Here is an 11941-nt window from a genome sequence, read left to right as displayed (position 1 = left end):
GCGCGAGAGAGGCGCGAGAACGCGAGCGTCACGGGCGATTCTCAGTTGGCTCGGTCCCGAGCATGCGGCCGAGAAGAGTGACAGGGCCAAGCCCAAGGGTGCGGAACTTGGCCCCTTTGACAGGCGAGAGCTCCTCGAAGGGAGAGTGGGGACAAGGCGGTGCAGCGACTCAGAGGCAGGAGGGAACGACTCGGCTCGTCTCTCTCTCTCTCTCGCTCGCTCCGCGCCGTACCTCGCTGTGCGCTCTGCTACAGACCTAGCTCCTCGAGCCCCACTCGCACCACTCGAACCACCTCGACCCTCGCACCTGGCGTCGTCGCCTTCCTCGCCCCCACCATGAACAACCCCGCCCCGGAGAAGCCGGCGCTCGCCCAGCAGCAGTACCAGCAGCCGCAAGCCCCGGTCTACGAGCAGCCGCACGGCGCAGCCCCCATGGCGGTGCACGGTGCGCCGCCTGCGCACAACGCGGCTCAGCCTGGCCACGAGCGCCCTTGGTCGACCGGGCTGTGCGAGTGCGGCAACGACGTGCCGGGCTTCTGCCTCTCGTGCTGGTGCCCCTGCATGGCCTACGGTCGTCAGTCCTACCCCCCCTTGTCCTCGTCCCATGTGGCCGACGAGCGCGTGCTGACCTCGTCTCCCCTCCCCCCACCTTCCCTCCTCCTCGATTGCCTCCTCGCCCACCTCGCCCGAGTCTACAGAGTACAAGGAGCGCTACGACCACCTCGCCCAAACCGGCCGCCCCAAGCCCAAGGAACAAGTCGGTCCGTCCACTCTCTCTCTCTCTCTCGACCTTCCCTCCCCGCGGCACGTGAAACCGGCGCGCGAGCGCAAGTCTGGCTAACGTCGAGCCTCCCACAGAGAGCTGCGGCACCCCGGGCGTCCTCTACCTCGTCGTCCACTGCCTCACCGGCTTCGGCTTCGTCCTCGACTTCATGGCGCGCGGCGACATCCGCAACCGGTACGGCATCAAGGGCGGCGCGCTCGGCGACTGCTGCACCGCGTGCTGCTGCATGCCGTGCACACAGCGCCAGCACCACCGCGAGCTCGCCATCGAGGAGGTGCAGCAGTGGGGCGCAGTACCCCAGGTGCGCTCCCTCTTCCTCTCTCCCCTTTCCTCGCCTCGGGCGCGAGCTTTGTCGGACTGACGACTTCCTTCCTTTCGGCAGATGGGCGCCCAGCAGTCGCAGTCGCAGATGTACCCCCCTGCCCCTGCGCACGTGTAGAGCCCTCGCCCAGAATCAGCTCCTCCCGCCCTCTGTCCTTCCTCGTCGCCTGTTTGTGCTCTCCTTCCTGTACATAGCTAGTCCCTCTATCGTCTTTAGTCCCACTCTCTAGCTGTCTAATGTCGACTTTGTGCCGTTCACCTTTTCCTCTGCGCGTTGTTGTCCGAGAGAGCGCTCGAGAAAGCGCGAGTCGACGAAGCGCAACAGCAAGCAGCAGCGGCGCGTCCGCTGCCGCCAGATGCAGCGCAGGCTCTCACGAGGGCGCAAGGAGTGTCGCAGTGCGGGCGATCGACGACGAGCCGCAGGGAGAGAGAGACGAGCAAGCTAGAGGCGACGAGTCGGCTGCGGCGGTCCGTGCGGGCGCGAGCGAGAGGGGAGGATGCGATGCAATGCAGAACGACAGCTGCTGTACGTCGATGAGGGTCTAATCTAGGTAATCTGAGAATCTAGGACGAGGGAATCTAGCCAAAGGGGACAGGAGGAAGTGCGAACGAGGGAAAGAGAGTGCGAGAGCGAGGGGCAGGCGAGCTGCGGAAGGGGAGACGACCAACAGAGAAAGGGAAGCTCAAGCCGCCTTGGCGGTCGTCTCCTCCTCGTCGTCGAGGTTGCGCTTGGCCGGGACGTTCTCGAGGCGCGACTCCTCGGTTCCGAGCTTGAGGCGCTTGGCCTCGTCGGTGCGGTCCTCGCGGTTGCGCTTGGTCGCGCCGCCGTACGGGGTCCACGAGCTGCTGCGCCACGCCGGGACACCGCTGCACACGGACGAGGACAGGGCAAGAATGTCAGGGGCTGCGACTTTCGAGGCGGATGAGAAAAGGCCTGAGCGACGTACGTGAGGTAAAGCTCGTCGACCTGGACGAGCGAAAGCCCGCCGGTCTCGGGAAGGAAAAAGAAGACGTAAATGGTGAACACTGTGGGAGTAGAGCGAGTCAGGGCATGCGCAATCGCCGACCGAGAGCAGAGGGGGCCGAGCGAGTCGAGCCGGCGCGCCCGACCTCCTCCTCTTCGGGCTCAGGAGAAAGGGATGAAGCCTCGACGTACAGGCAATGGCGCCGGCCCAGATGAACTGCAGACGAAGAGCGGCCGAAGAAAGAGTCAGTTCGGACGACCTGAGGTCGACAAAGAGGCGATTTGAGAAGGCGACGCACGGTGATCTTGCTCTGGAGGTTGGCGTACTCGGCGTCGGTGATGTACGGGACGATCATGGCAATGATGAAGTCTGTGCTGAGGGTCAGTGAGGCTCGACGAGGAGGCAGGGCGAGAAGAGGGCGTACTGTTGAGCCAGTTCGAGGCCGTCGCGAGCGAGACGCAGAGGGGGGCAATCTTGAGCGGGAACTGCTCGGCGGCGACGACCCAGCCTGCGCAGGACGATGAAGACTGTCAGTACCGGTCCGTTGAAGGAGAGGAGGCCGAGGAGAGCGCGGCGGCGAGAGAGCCCGCCTTGCTCCCGCTCGAACCTCTTGGACTCGAGGAGGCGTGGACGTACCGAGCGGGCCCCAGGACGACGCAAAGCCGGCGATGAACCAGCAGCTCGCAAAGACTGTCGAGACGAGATGGTCAGTACGGGAAAAGAGAGAAGAAAAGGGAGGAGAGGCAGACGCACTGAGAGCCTTGCCGGCGGCCGGGTCGTTGGGCTTCGCCGTCGAGACAGCGCCGGCGATGACCTGGCCCGAGAACATCATGAAAGAGCCGATGAAGAGGACGGTGCGGCGACCGAGGTGGTCGACAGCGAGGAGGCCCGGGAAGGTGGCGATAACGTTGACGCCTGCGAGAGGGGAACACAAGCGTGAGTGACGGTTCCTCGTCCGAGCACAGTCCGTTAGAAGACAGTGAGCGTACCCGAGAGGATGAGCTGCGTCATGAACGAGTCCTTGATGCCCGAGGCGGCGAAGAACTGCGGGACGAGGACAGGGGGGAAACGAGGTCAGGGTCTTTGTCACCGCTCGCCGAGCGGGCCGAGATACTGCAGGTAGTCACCTTGGTGCCGTAGCTGCACGAGAGAGGCAAAAGGAGGCGAGTTAGCGCTGCAGATCGAGTTTGAGAAGGTCGACGGGGACGCACCTGAAGAAGAAGTTGACGCCGGTCCACTGCTGGCCCATCTGGATGAGGATGCCGTTCATGGTGCGCAGGAGCATCTTGTCCTTGGCGCGGAAGCAGTCGAGGTAGGTCGAGTCGGCGGCGAGCTTCTCGTCCTCGACGCCGGCGACGATCTGGTCGAGCTCGGCAAGGAGCGCAGGGTCCTCCTGCTCGAGACCGCGCAGCTTGGCGAGGTTGGCGCGAGCCTGGGTGATGTTGCCGCGCTGGACGAAGTAGCGGGGCGACTCGGGCGCAAAGACGGTGCCGATAAAGACGCCGGCGCCGAAAATGAACTGGACCGCGATCGGGAAGCGCCACGAGAAGTCGTTGCCGGCGTCGTGGAGCGAGTAGTTGACGGCGTTCGACAGGAAGCTGTGGGAGGTGCCTAGTCAGGGTCTGACGGAGGAAGGAAGAGCGCTCGAGGGCGCCGACAAGAGGAGGCGAGAGAGAAAGGGGGACGCACATGCCGACGGTCGCCATGAGCTGGTACGTGCCGGTGATGAGGCCGCGCAGGTGCTTCGGCGAGCACTCGGCCTGGTACAGCGGGGCGAGGAGCGACAGCGAGCCGACGCCGAAACCCGTGACGAAGCGACCGGCGACCTCCTGGCCCCACTGGTCCTGGCCCGACGTCTCGATGGCGAGGCCGACCATGTAGATGAAGAGGGAGAACATGAACGACTTCTTGATGCCGGTGCGACGAGCGACGGGGCCGATGATGAGGGCGCCGAACAGGGCGCCGAGGCTCATGAACGAGGTGATGAGCGACTGCCGGGTCGACGGGATCGAGTAGCCCGACGGCGACGCCGCATCAGGCTCGCCGAAGCGGCGCTGGTAGACGTCGTTCTGGACGAGGCCCGAGATGACACCCTGCTCCCATCTGCGAGGCGCCGGGAGGAAAGGGAAGGGAAAGGGTCAGCGTGCACGCGCAGGAGGATGCGTGCCCGACTCGCGCGAGCGACGGTACGGTCGACCGCCACTCGAGCTCGCGCACGACGAGGAAGAGAAGGCAGGACGCACCCAAAGAGGAGACCGGCGAGCGACTGGAAGAGGCAGAGGGCAACGACGAAGACGGGCGCGCGCTCCTTGGTCGGGACCTCGTCGACCTCGTCCTGCGGGTGGAACGTCGACGGCGCACGCGACGTCGGGGCGGACTCGGGTGCCGTCTTCTTGAGCGAGGTGGCGCGCGACGGTGCGGCAGAGCCGGCGAGGGTGGTCGTCTTGGACGCAGGCGCAGAAGGCTCGTTCTCCATGGCTGGCCGTGGGGAGGAGGTTGGAGAAAGAGGGAGAGAGAGGTTTTCGAAGCGCGGGTCCGACTCGGAGAGAGAAAGGCGGGACTTGATGGTGGGGAGATGGTGCCGCACTCCAACGGCGCCGAGAGGAGGGGCACCTGCGGGTGAGACACCTCCACCCACCCTTGCCGAGCTGCAGCGACGACTCTTGGACGCTCGTCGGCCCAGTTGTGGGCTCGAGACGTCGAGTCGAGACGGCCAGGCGTCGAAAGGGGTCGCAGAACGCGCTCGAGGCGGTGCGGAACCAACTTGAGAAGGTCAAAGCTCGATGCCGGAAGCGGAGAACCAGGTGGAGCTCAAGTGGCTAGCGGCGAGCGAGTTTGCCCGATGCGAGGGCCAGCACGGGCTCGATTGCGCCGTGTGTACGCGTTTGTCACCGAGGAGCAGGTCGGCGCCCATCCGTCAGACGAGGACCGTCCGCTCTCGGGGCGGGGCTTCGAGCCGTCGACGACCTCGAGCGACAGCGAGACGCCGTAACGCGCCGAGCATGGACGCGCTCGAGCGTGTGCGCCGCAAGCGCTGCGCGAGCGCGGTGCGCGGCGAACCGGGCAGACCGGAGCCAGCGAGCGCGACGAGCGGAGCATCGATGTCCCCCGACCGTTCCCTCCCGCATGGAGCCCGCCGACGGGCCCGCCTCGCGCTCGTCGTCGCCGTGGGGGTGCATGCATGAGCGAGGCGAGTCGCACGATCTCGAGCGTCGCCGCGGTCTGGCCCACGTGAGGGAAGAACCGAGCCGCGGCGAGCGGACGAGGGGATTTTGCTGTGCGACGCCAACAACAGTCGTTCAGCCGTGGGCTCGCAAGCGTCTGCAGCTGCTGCAGGAGTATTGCCGTGCTGGTGACGACGGGCTGCGGCCGAGTCGGGCGTCGCGGGAGGTGGGAGGCGGCCGCAGTCGGTTGCGAGGTCGAGGTCGAGCGGCGCCGAGTCGACATGGCCGTCAAGCCAGCGTCGGCGCGCCACCGCCTCGAGAGTCGAAGGCAGTGTCGCGGAAAGGGGAGCTCGAATGGGTGCGGGCGAGGAGGAGGAGCGGAAAGGCGGGAAGACGGGGCCGCGTCGTGGGGCCTGCAGAAGGTTTCGAAGGTCAGCGTCGCTCGAGAGAGTCCAAGGTAACCGAGAGAGGGGGCGCACGGTGTGTGTCGAGGCTTTAGTGCTCCCGGGCGAGCGTCCTCGCGCGGTGAGGACGGCGAGCGGATGAAAAGACGACGGCGAGTGGGGGACCAGAGGTGTGGAGGAGGGGGAAGAGGTAGGAGGGCGGAGAGCTGTCCAGGCCGGTCGTAGGTGCCGCAGAGAGGCGTCTGCACGGCGCAGCAGGTCGAGCGGAGCGACTTGAGTGCGAGCGAGAGGTGGCAGAAGGTCGAAGAGGTCGACGCGGGCTGTGGCCGAGCGTGGGCGCGACGTCGGCCGGCTCGCTGTCGTCCGGCTCGCGCTCCTCCTTTGCGGCGCAGCTTGCAGAGTATTGCCCGCTCTCGTGCTCGTCTCGCAGAGAAGAGGACAGGAGGGACGGACAAGGAGGTCGTGCGAGAGGAGAAAGCGCGTTCCATCGTGACCGCTCGAGCGCTCAGGCCGTGCGTCCTTCTCTTCTCGCCGCTCCATTCGGCCCGCCGCCGTGCACGGCCCCGAGAACCCGCTCAGGTCGGGCAGCACCCTCAACGACGACTCGCTCCGTCCGACGGCGGCGCGCCCTGCGAGCCGTTCGCCGAGAAGTAGCCCAAGGAAGGCCGACCGCGGCCGCGCTGCAGAGCGGCGTTGCTCGGGTTCGAGACGCTGCCGCGAGCACTGCGGTTGCGCTCGGGACTCGGCGGCGTCGACCACTGCCCGCCCATCGTCACGTCGCCGTCGCCGTTGCCGGACGACTGGCGCGAGTGACCGTGCTGCGAGGGACGACGCGATGCTGGCCCGTTCTGCGAACGGACAAGGTGGTCAGCGCTCGTCGCGTCGAGTTCGAGACGTGTCGCAGGTCGCAGGTTGCCGAGAGGAAGGGAAAGGGAGGACGCACCGACGCAGCCGCTCCACCGCCGAACCCGTACTCGCCGCCGTTCGCGCTCACGGCGATTGACGACCGGGACGAGTTGGACCAGTCAGAAGGGAGCGGCTTGCCATCTGTGGGGGTAAGAAGGGTGTCAGGGCGTGCTCCTGCGCTGCGAGCTGGACGCAAAAGAACGCACTGTTGTCAAAGTGCCCGTCGACCTCTGGCCGGTGATAAGGATCCTGCCCGAACGTCATGCGCCAGCCGTCGAACATTGAGTGTCTGGCAACACAGAGAGAGTCAGGTTGAGGGTCTCGAGAGGGGAAAAAGCGAGGCCAGACGCACTCGTTGTCGGGCAAGAACCTGTCGTCTCGCGAGGCGCGCCGCCCGGCTCCCGCCTGCGGCCCCCGAGGGTCGTAGCCGTAGGCGTTGTCGACGTTGCTGTTGTAGGTGACAGCGCTGTGGCCGGGTCGCGAGCTCGAGGCGTCCTGACGCGGCCGCTGCGACTCGGGCTCGCCGTCGGGTCGCTCCGGGGCAGGGCGGCGAGCGTTCTGGCGCGAGCCGGGCTGGTACGGGTTCGAGCCGTGACCGTTGTGCGCCATGGCGGAGAGGGACGAGCGGGAAAAAGCCGCAGCGACGGCCAGCAGGGAAGCTGAGCGCTGGCCTCGAAGGAGAAGTCGAAGCTCGAGTCGGGATCTCCGTGGACCGCCGCCGATCCGAGGAGGGTCCGCGCACACGTCCGTACAGGGGCCAGCGGGCGCAAAGGGCGCGGCCGCAAGTCAAGCGAGCAACCGTGCGCACAAGAGGCCGCGAGCGGTGCAAGCCGAAGAGGCAGCGCGCTGCTCCCCTCTCGCCCGCCGCTCCGAGTGGCAGCCACCTTTCTCCCCGCACTCGGTATGAGCTCGGCGTCGCGCAGGTCGCAGCAGGAGTGCGAGAGCAGGAGGGAGACGCGGGCTGGACGACCGAGGAGGAAGCGGGCGGGAGGAGGAGGCGAACGGCGCGGGGCGGTTCGAGAGCAGTGGGACGCTGTAGCGAGGGTGGGCTGGAACGAGCTGTGCGCGCAAGGCAGACCGCTCGTGCGCAGCGACAGCAACGACGACGCGAGGCAAGCGCAGGAAGATCGAGGAGCAAGTCCCCGGGTTCTGTCGCCCATCCACCGCTCAGACGTTGCTTGCTGTACCCGAGGCGACGAGCACCGCCCACGCAGAGCTCGCCATGGGCCCACAGCCCGCCTTTGCGGCGCGTGCATCCCGCCCGTCGCTCCTCCCCACCTCGCGCCTCGCTCCAGCACCCTCCCGCCCTCTCTACCCCGCCAGCGAGACGCCGGCCGCCACCCCAGCACTCGCACAGCACCACACCCAACTGCCCGTCCAAACGGCGGTCCCGCCCGAGGGCCACGGCACCTGTCTCGCCGACCCTGCCCCCCTCATCTCGACCTCGCCTCGCCCTTCTCCAAGCCGCCAGAGCGATGATCGCCGCGTCCCACCCGTCGCCGACGCACTCGACCAGTCGCTGAGCCGCGCAGTACGACTCGCTCGCGGCGACGACGACCGCGGCCGGTCGCTCGGCGCGCGGCGCCTCCCCAAGGGCCTCGAAAGGCGGTCGCGCACGAGCGAGCGGCGCCGTGCGGTCGCAGACGGTGCAGGAGCAGGCGTGTCGCTGGACCGGAGGCAGTGGCAGATCCCGCAGGCCGAGGGCTGTGAGCCATCTTCTCCCTCTCGTCCCCGTCGCCTCGTCGTCCCGAGCGTCCACTGACCGCCTCGTCCGGCCCGATCCCGAAACAGACCCGTCGTGCTACTACGTCGACCTGAGCGTCTTTACGTGTTACCCCGAGTCGAACACGACCCTCGTCCAGGACGACTACTCGCTCGCCATCTGGAACTCGGCGCAGCCGTCCTTCATCAGCCGCGGCCGCGTCGACGTCTACCTGTACAACGCCGACACGCAGAACATCGCGACGTCCTGGCGCAACGAGTCGAACGCGCAGGGCATGATCGGCATCGTGCCCGACGATCCTTGGTGGCCGGCGGGCCAGACGGCGCAGCAGTGGTTCGGCGACAGCGCGCGCAACCGCTCGACGCCCTACTTCTTCGTCGTCGTGCCGGCGGGCGACACCTTAACCGGCGGCGAGGTCCACGGCGCGACGTTCACGGCGATCCGTGCGTCCGCGCTCTTTTGTCTCCTCCAGCGTGCCCCCTCCCTGACCTTATCCTCGCTTGCCCGCCGTGCAGAGACGGCCGCGCCGACATCCCTCTCCTCTGCCCTTGCGGCACTCACCACCTCGTCCCTCTCGTCCTCTCCCTCCGTCTCGTCCGCCTCGCTCGCCTCGGTTTCGTCAATCTCGTCCCTCTCGGCGGCATCGGCATCTTCCGCCTCGGCCTCGGGCGAGTCGGGGTCTGGTTCGTCGCGCAGCACGTCGCGCTCGGGACCCGGCTCGCTCCAGAACGAGTCGTCGTCGGGCGGGCCCTCGATCCCCAACTACGCGATCGCCCTCATCGCCGTCCTCGGGTTCCTCGCGCTCCTCGCAGGCGCCATCGCCGTCTACTGCTGCCTCGGCCGTGGACGTCGGCGACGCCGGCAGGACGAGGCGGCGGCAGCAGCCGCAGCCGCGGCGGGCGCAGGTCGGCGCGGCGCGAGCTCGGGCGACTTGACCGACCTCGGCAGCACCGAGCCCATGCTCGGCGGCGCGGCGGGAGCAGGCGCCACCGCGAGTGCGGGCACACGCGAGAGTCGGGCGAGCAGCAGGGCGGCGCCGCCTGCGGGCATCCTCGGAGCCGGCGCGCTCGGCGGCGCGGCAGCAGGTGGAGCAGCGGCGGCGGCGGCGGCGGGCGGCAAGGACCTCGAGAAGGACGACGACAACACGTTGTCGCAGTCGGACGCGGCGCGCATGGCCGAGGCGTTCCGCGCCGCACTGCGCAAGCCCGAGTACGCGCCGGCGGTGCCGGCCGTCGCGCCACCGCTCGCGAGCAGCGTCGGCAGCGGCGCGAGTGCGGGCCCAGGCGCCGGACCGAGCCCGACGGGCGCGCCCGAGGGGACCGACTCGAGCGGGAGCGGCGGGAGCGGCGAGGGGAACGGCGTCGGGAGGGGCATCATGGAAGAGGAGCTGCGCAGCGAGGGCAAGAGCATGCGCAGCGTCGAGGGCGGCGGTCGTCGCTGGGGCCGGACGGGATAGACGTCGCCTCGCCCTCCTGTCATCGTCGAGCGCCGCCTCGTTCACCGACCCGCCACATCATCGACCTCGCCCCTCCCCGAGCCCGACCTCCCCTCATTCCTCTCGTCGTACTCGCTTCGCCTCTCGCGCCTTTCTGTCTCGCCCATCTTCTCTCCAGGATTGTCGTTCGCCGTTTACAGCACCGCTCGACCGTGTCTACCCCTCGCCCCGCCTCGCACTCAGCTCTCGCACCATCTTTGTCACCAACTCGCACCTCTCCTTCCCCTTGCCCTCGTCCGCCCCGCCCCCTCTTTATCAGACCGCTCTCTCCCCCCCCCCCCCCCTTTGCACAGACTAGCCAGCTACAGACACTCGTAATGTGATCGGCCTTTGCGCGCCGGCTCGTCGGCGCTGCAGCCCTTTCTCCCGCTCGCGTGCACGTTCCCCGAGAAGCTCTCCCGCGAGAAACAAGAAAGAAGAAAGAGGGAGAGAGAGAGAAAGCGGGGGATTGTCTGTGCAGTGCAGCTATTGTGCGCCCGGCGAAGAATAGAGAGGGAGGGGTACGGCAAAGAGCGAGGGAGGAGAGGAGGGAGGGAGGCCGCGAGGGAGGGGCCACGAGATCGGGAGCCGCACGCCCAGCGTGCAGCCGACACGCTCGACGTTCATGGATCGCTCGCGTTGCGAATGAGCATGCCTGCGGCACGAGGAAGTCCGAGGTCAGACTCTTTCGTCGACGGTGGTTTGACTCAGGGCGCGAGCGAGGCTCGCTCTGCGCCAAGACAACGAGGGAGAGAGCGGCAGGACTCACGAACGTTGTTGAGCAGCCCTTGGACCATGTCGAGGTACCGGTTCTCCTCGCCGCGCTGCTCCTTTGCCGCCTCCTCGAGGAGCGGCCGCGCCGCCCTGAACTCGACCTCGAGCTCGTGCGTCGGCGGGGCGAGCGGCGCCTGGGGCATCGAGACCTGGGTGAGGTCGACCTGGAAGAGCTGGTGCGAGTACGAGATGCGGTCCTTGTGCCGAGAGTGGGTCGGGGCCGAGTCGGGGATGGGAGCTGTGCGGCAGCAGGAAGGCGAGGTCGAGGGGGCGAGAGAGGGTACGGGCAAGACGAGTCAGTTACGCGGGCGACGACGGGGAGGACGACGAGAGAGCGAGAGCGGACGGACCGGGCATCTCGAGGCTGACGCTGACCCTCCAGTCGAACCTCCTCTTGGGGCTGAACACGTTCATGTCGGCGACGCGGACCTTCTCGACGGCGTGCACCTTGCTCTTGTCCTTCTGGTCGCGCGTGACGCGCACCTTGCGCCGCGGCTGGCCCTGGTGCGCCGGCACGTCGTGGAACGTGTCGAGCTCGCGCGTGTGGGCGTACCGGACGCGGGCCGAGGCGTACGACGGCTGGGCCGCCTCCTCGACGCGCGAGTTGAGGAGCATGTTGAACGCTTTGTGCTGGTTCTGTCGGTGCGCGAGGTCGGGTTGATTGGGCACGCGAGGAAGGGCGAAGCGCGAGGAAGGAGGTTCGAAGTCAAGGGGCGCGAGGAGAACGAGGTCGAGTGCAGGGAAGTCGAGGGAAGTCAGTGACTGTGCCACAAGAGTTGACCGAGAGAGATCCCGGCGACGCACGACCGTCATGTTGCTCTCGAACCGCAAGCCCGTGTCGTCGGTCAAAACTGCGTGGAGGGGGGGACGAGCAGACGGTCAGGACGTGGGTCGAGTGCGCATCCGGGAAAGAGAGACGACGGGACGCACTGGTCTCTATGGGCACCGGGAGGTGGACGCGCGAGCCGCCCGCTCGCGAGTCGGTGAGGAGCCCGACCTTGGCCTCGATCTGCGTGGCCCGTACAGCTTGATCAGTCTGCGCTCCCTCTCGCTCGACGAAAGAGGACCGAGGACGCACCTCGACCTTGTCCCAGTCGAGCTGGGCGCAGAAGCCCCACAGCCAGTCGGCGACCTCGCGCGTGAACTCGTCGATGGGCTCGACGTTGAAGATGCTGGGCTCGAGGCGAGGTTGGCCCGGGACGGTGGCGACGGGAGCGGCAGTAGACGACGGAGGAGGGGGAGGTGCGGGTCGCGCGGCATGTGCGGGTGCGGGCGCGGGCGCAGGTGCAGGTGAGGGTGCGGATGCGGCGGAAGGGAGGGGAGGGGCCGGTGGTGGTGGTGCGGGCGGGTTGGACGAGATGGAGCTCGAGCGGCGCATGCGGGTCGACGGCGGCTCCATGGCGCCCTCGGCCTCGAGGTCGGCGGC

The 11941-nt window shown here is 67.8% G+C and overlaps 6 protein-coding genes across 6 annotated transcripts; 3 read left to right on the top strand and 3 right to left on the bottom strand.

Annotated features, from left to right (window-relative positions):
• Positions 1-336: 336 nt before the first annotated feature.
• Positions 337-1223, top strand: RHOBADRAFT_46054 (uncharacterized protein; the record flags this gene model as incomplete). The annotated part of the gene is made up of 4 exons (XM_018414710.1): positions 337-574; positions 699-761; positions 859-1085; positions 1167-1223. The coding sequence occupies 4 exons, from the start codon at positions 337-339 to the stop codon at positions 1221-1223; spliced, it is 585 nt and encodes a 194-aa protein (XP_018269009.1).
• Positions 1224-1595: 372 nt separating this feature from the next.
• Positions 1596-4546, bottom strand: RHOBADRAFT_38635 (uncharacterized protein; the record flags this gene model as incomplete). Its single annotated transcript, XM_018413547.1, has 12 exons — positions 1596-1972; positions 2053-2131; positions 2262-2286; positions 2369-2439; positions 2495-2578; positions 2707-2760; positions 2824-2985; positions 3060-3114; positions 3198-3210; positions 3282-3668; positions 3760-4173; positions 4314-4546. 12 exons carry the CDS (start codon positions 4544-4546, stop codon positions 1789-1791), a joined length of 1761 nt encoding a protein of 586 aa, XP_018269008.1. The 3' UTR covers positions 1596-1788.
• A 440-nt stretch (positions 4547-4986) lies between these two features.
• RHOBADRAFT_65452 (uncharacterized protein) lies at positions 4987-5484 on the top strand. The gene has a single exon (XM_018418710.1). The coding sequence runs from the start codon at positions 5073-5075 to the stop codon at positions 5253-5255; it is 183 nt and encodes a 60-aa protein (XP_018269007.1). The 5' UTR covers positions 4987-5072; the 3' UTR covers positions 5256-5484.
• A 747-nt stretch (positions 5485-6231) lies between these two features.
• On the bottom strand, positions 6232-7153 carry RHOBADRAFT_46052 (uncharacterized protein; the record flags this gene model as incomplete). The annotated part of the gene is made up of 4 exons (XM_018414709.1): positions 6232-6486; positions 6582-6685; positions 6751-6833; positions 6897-7153. 4 exons carry the CDS (start codon positions 7151-7153, stop codon positions 6232-6234), a joined length of 699 nt encoding a protein of 232 aa, XP_018269006.1.
• A 613-nt stretch (positions 7154-7766) lies between these two features.
• RHOBADRAFT_55209 (uncharacterized protein) lies at positions 7767-10009 on the top strand (the record flags this gene model as incomplete). Its single annotated transcript, XM_018417728.1, has 3 exons — positions 7767-8250; positions 8336-8710; positions 8783-10009. 3 exons carry the CDS (start codon positions 7767-7769, stop codon positions 9721-9723), a joined length of 1800 nt encoding a protein of 599 aa, XP_018269005.1. The 3' UTR covers positions 9724-10009.
• A 439-nt stretch (positions 10010-10448) lies between these two features.
• On the bottom strand, positions 10449-11893 carry RHOBADRAFT_17483 (uncharacterized protein; the record flags this gene model as incomplete). Its single annotated transcript, XM_018412376.1, has 5 exons — positions 10449-10753; positions 10866-11151; positions 11320-11366; positions 11446-11551; positions 11600-11893. The coding sequence occupies 5 exons, from the start codon at positions 11891-11893 to the stop codon at positions 10449-10451; spliced, it is 1038 nt and encodes a 345-aa protein (XP_018269004.1).
• Positions 11894-11941: the final 48 nt, after the last annotated feature.

Source organism: Rhodotorula graminis (genome assembly GCF_001329695.1).
Source record: "Rhodotorula graminis WP1 unplaced genomic scaffold RHOBAscaffold_12, whole genome shotgun sequence".
In the NCBI taxonomy this organism is placed as follows: Eukaryota; Fungi; Basidiomycota; class Microbotryomycetes; order Sporidiobolales; family Sporidiobolaceae; genus Rhodotorula; species Rhodotorula graminis.
This window is presented reverse-complemented; position numbering and strand designations above follow the sequence as displayed.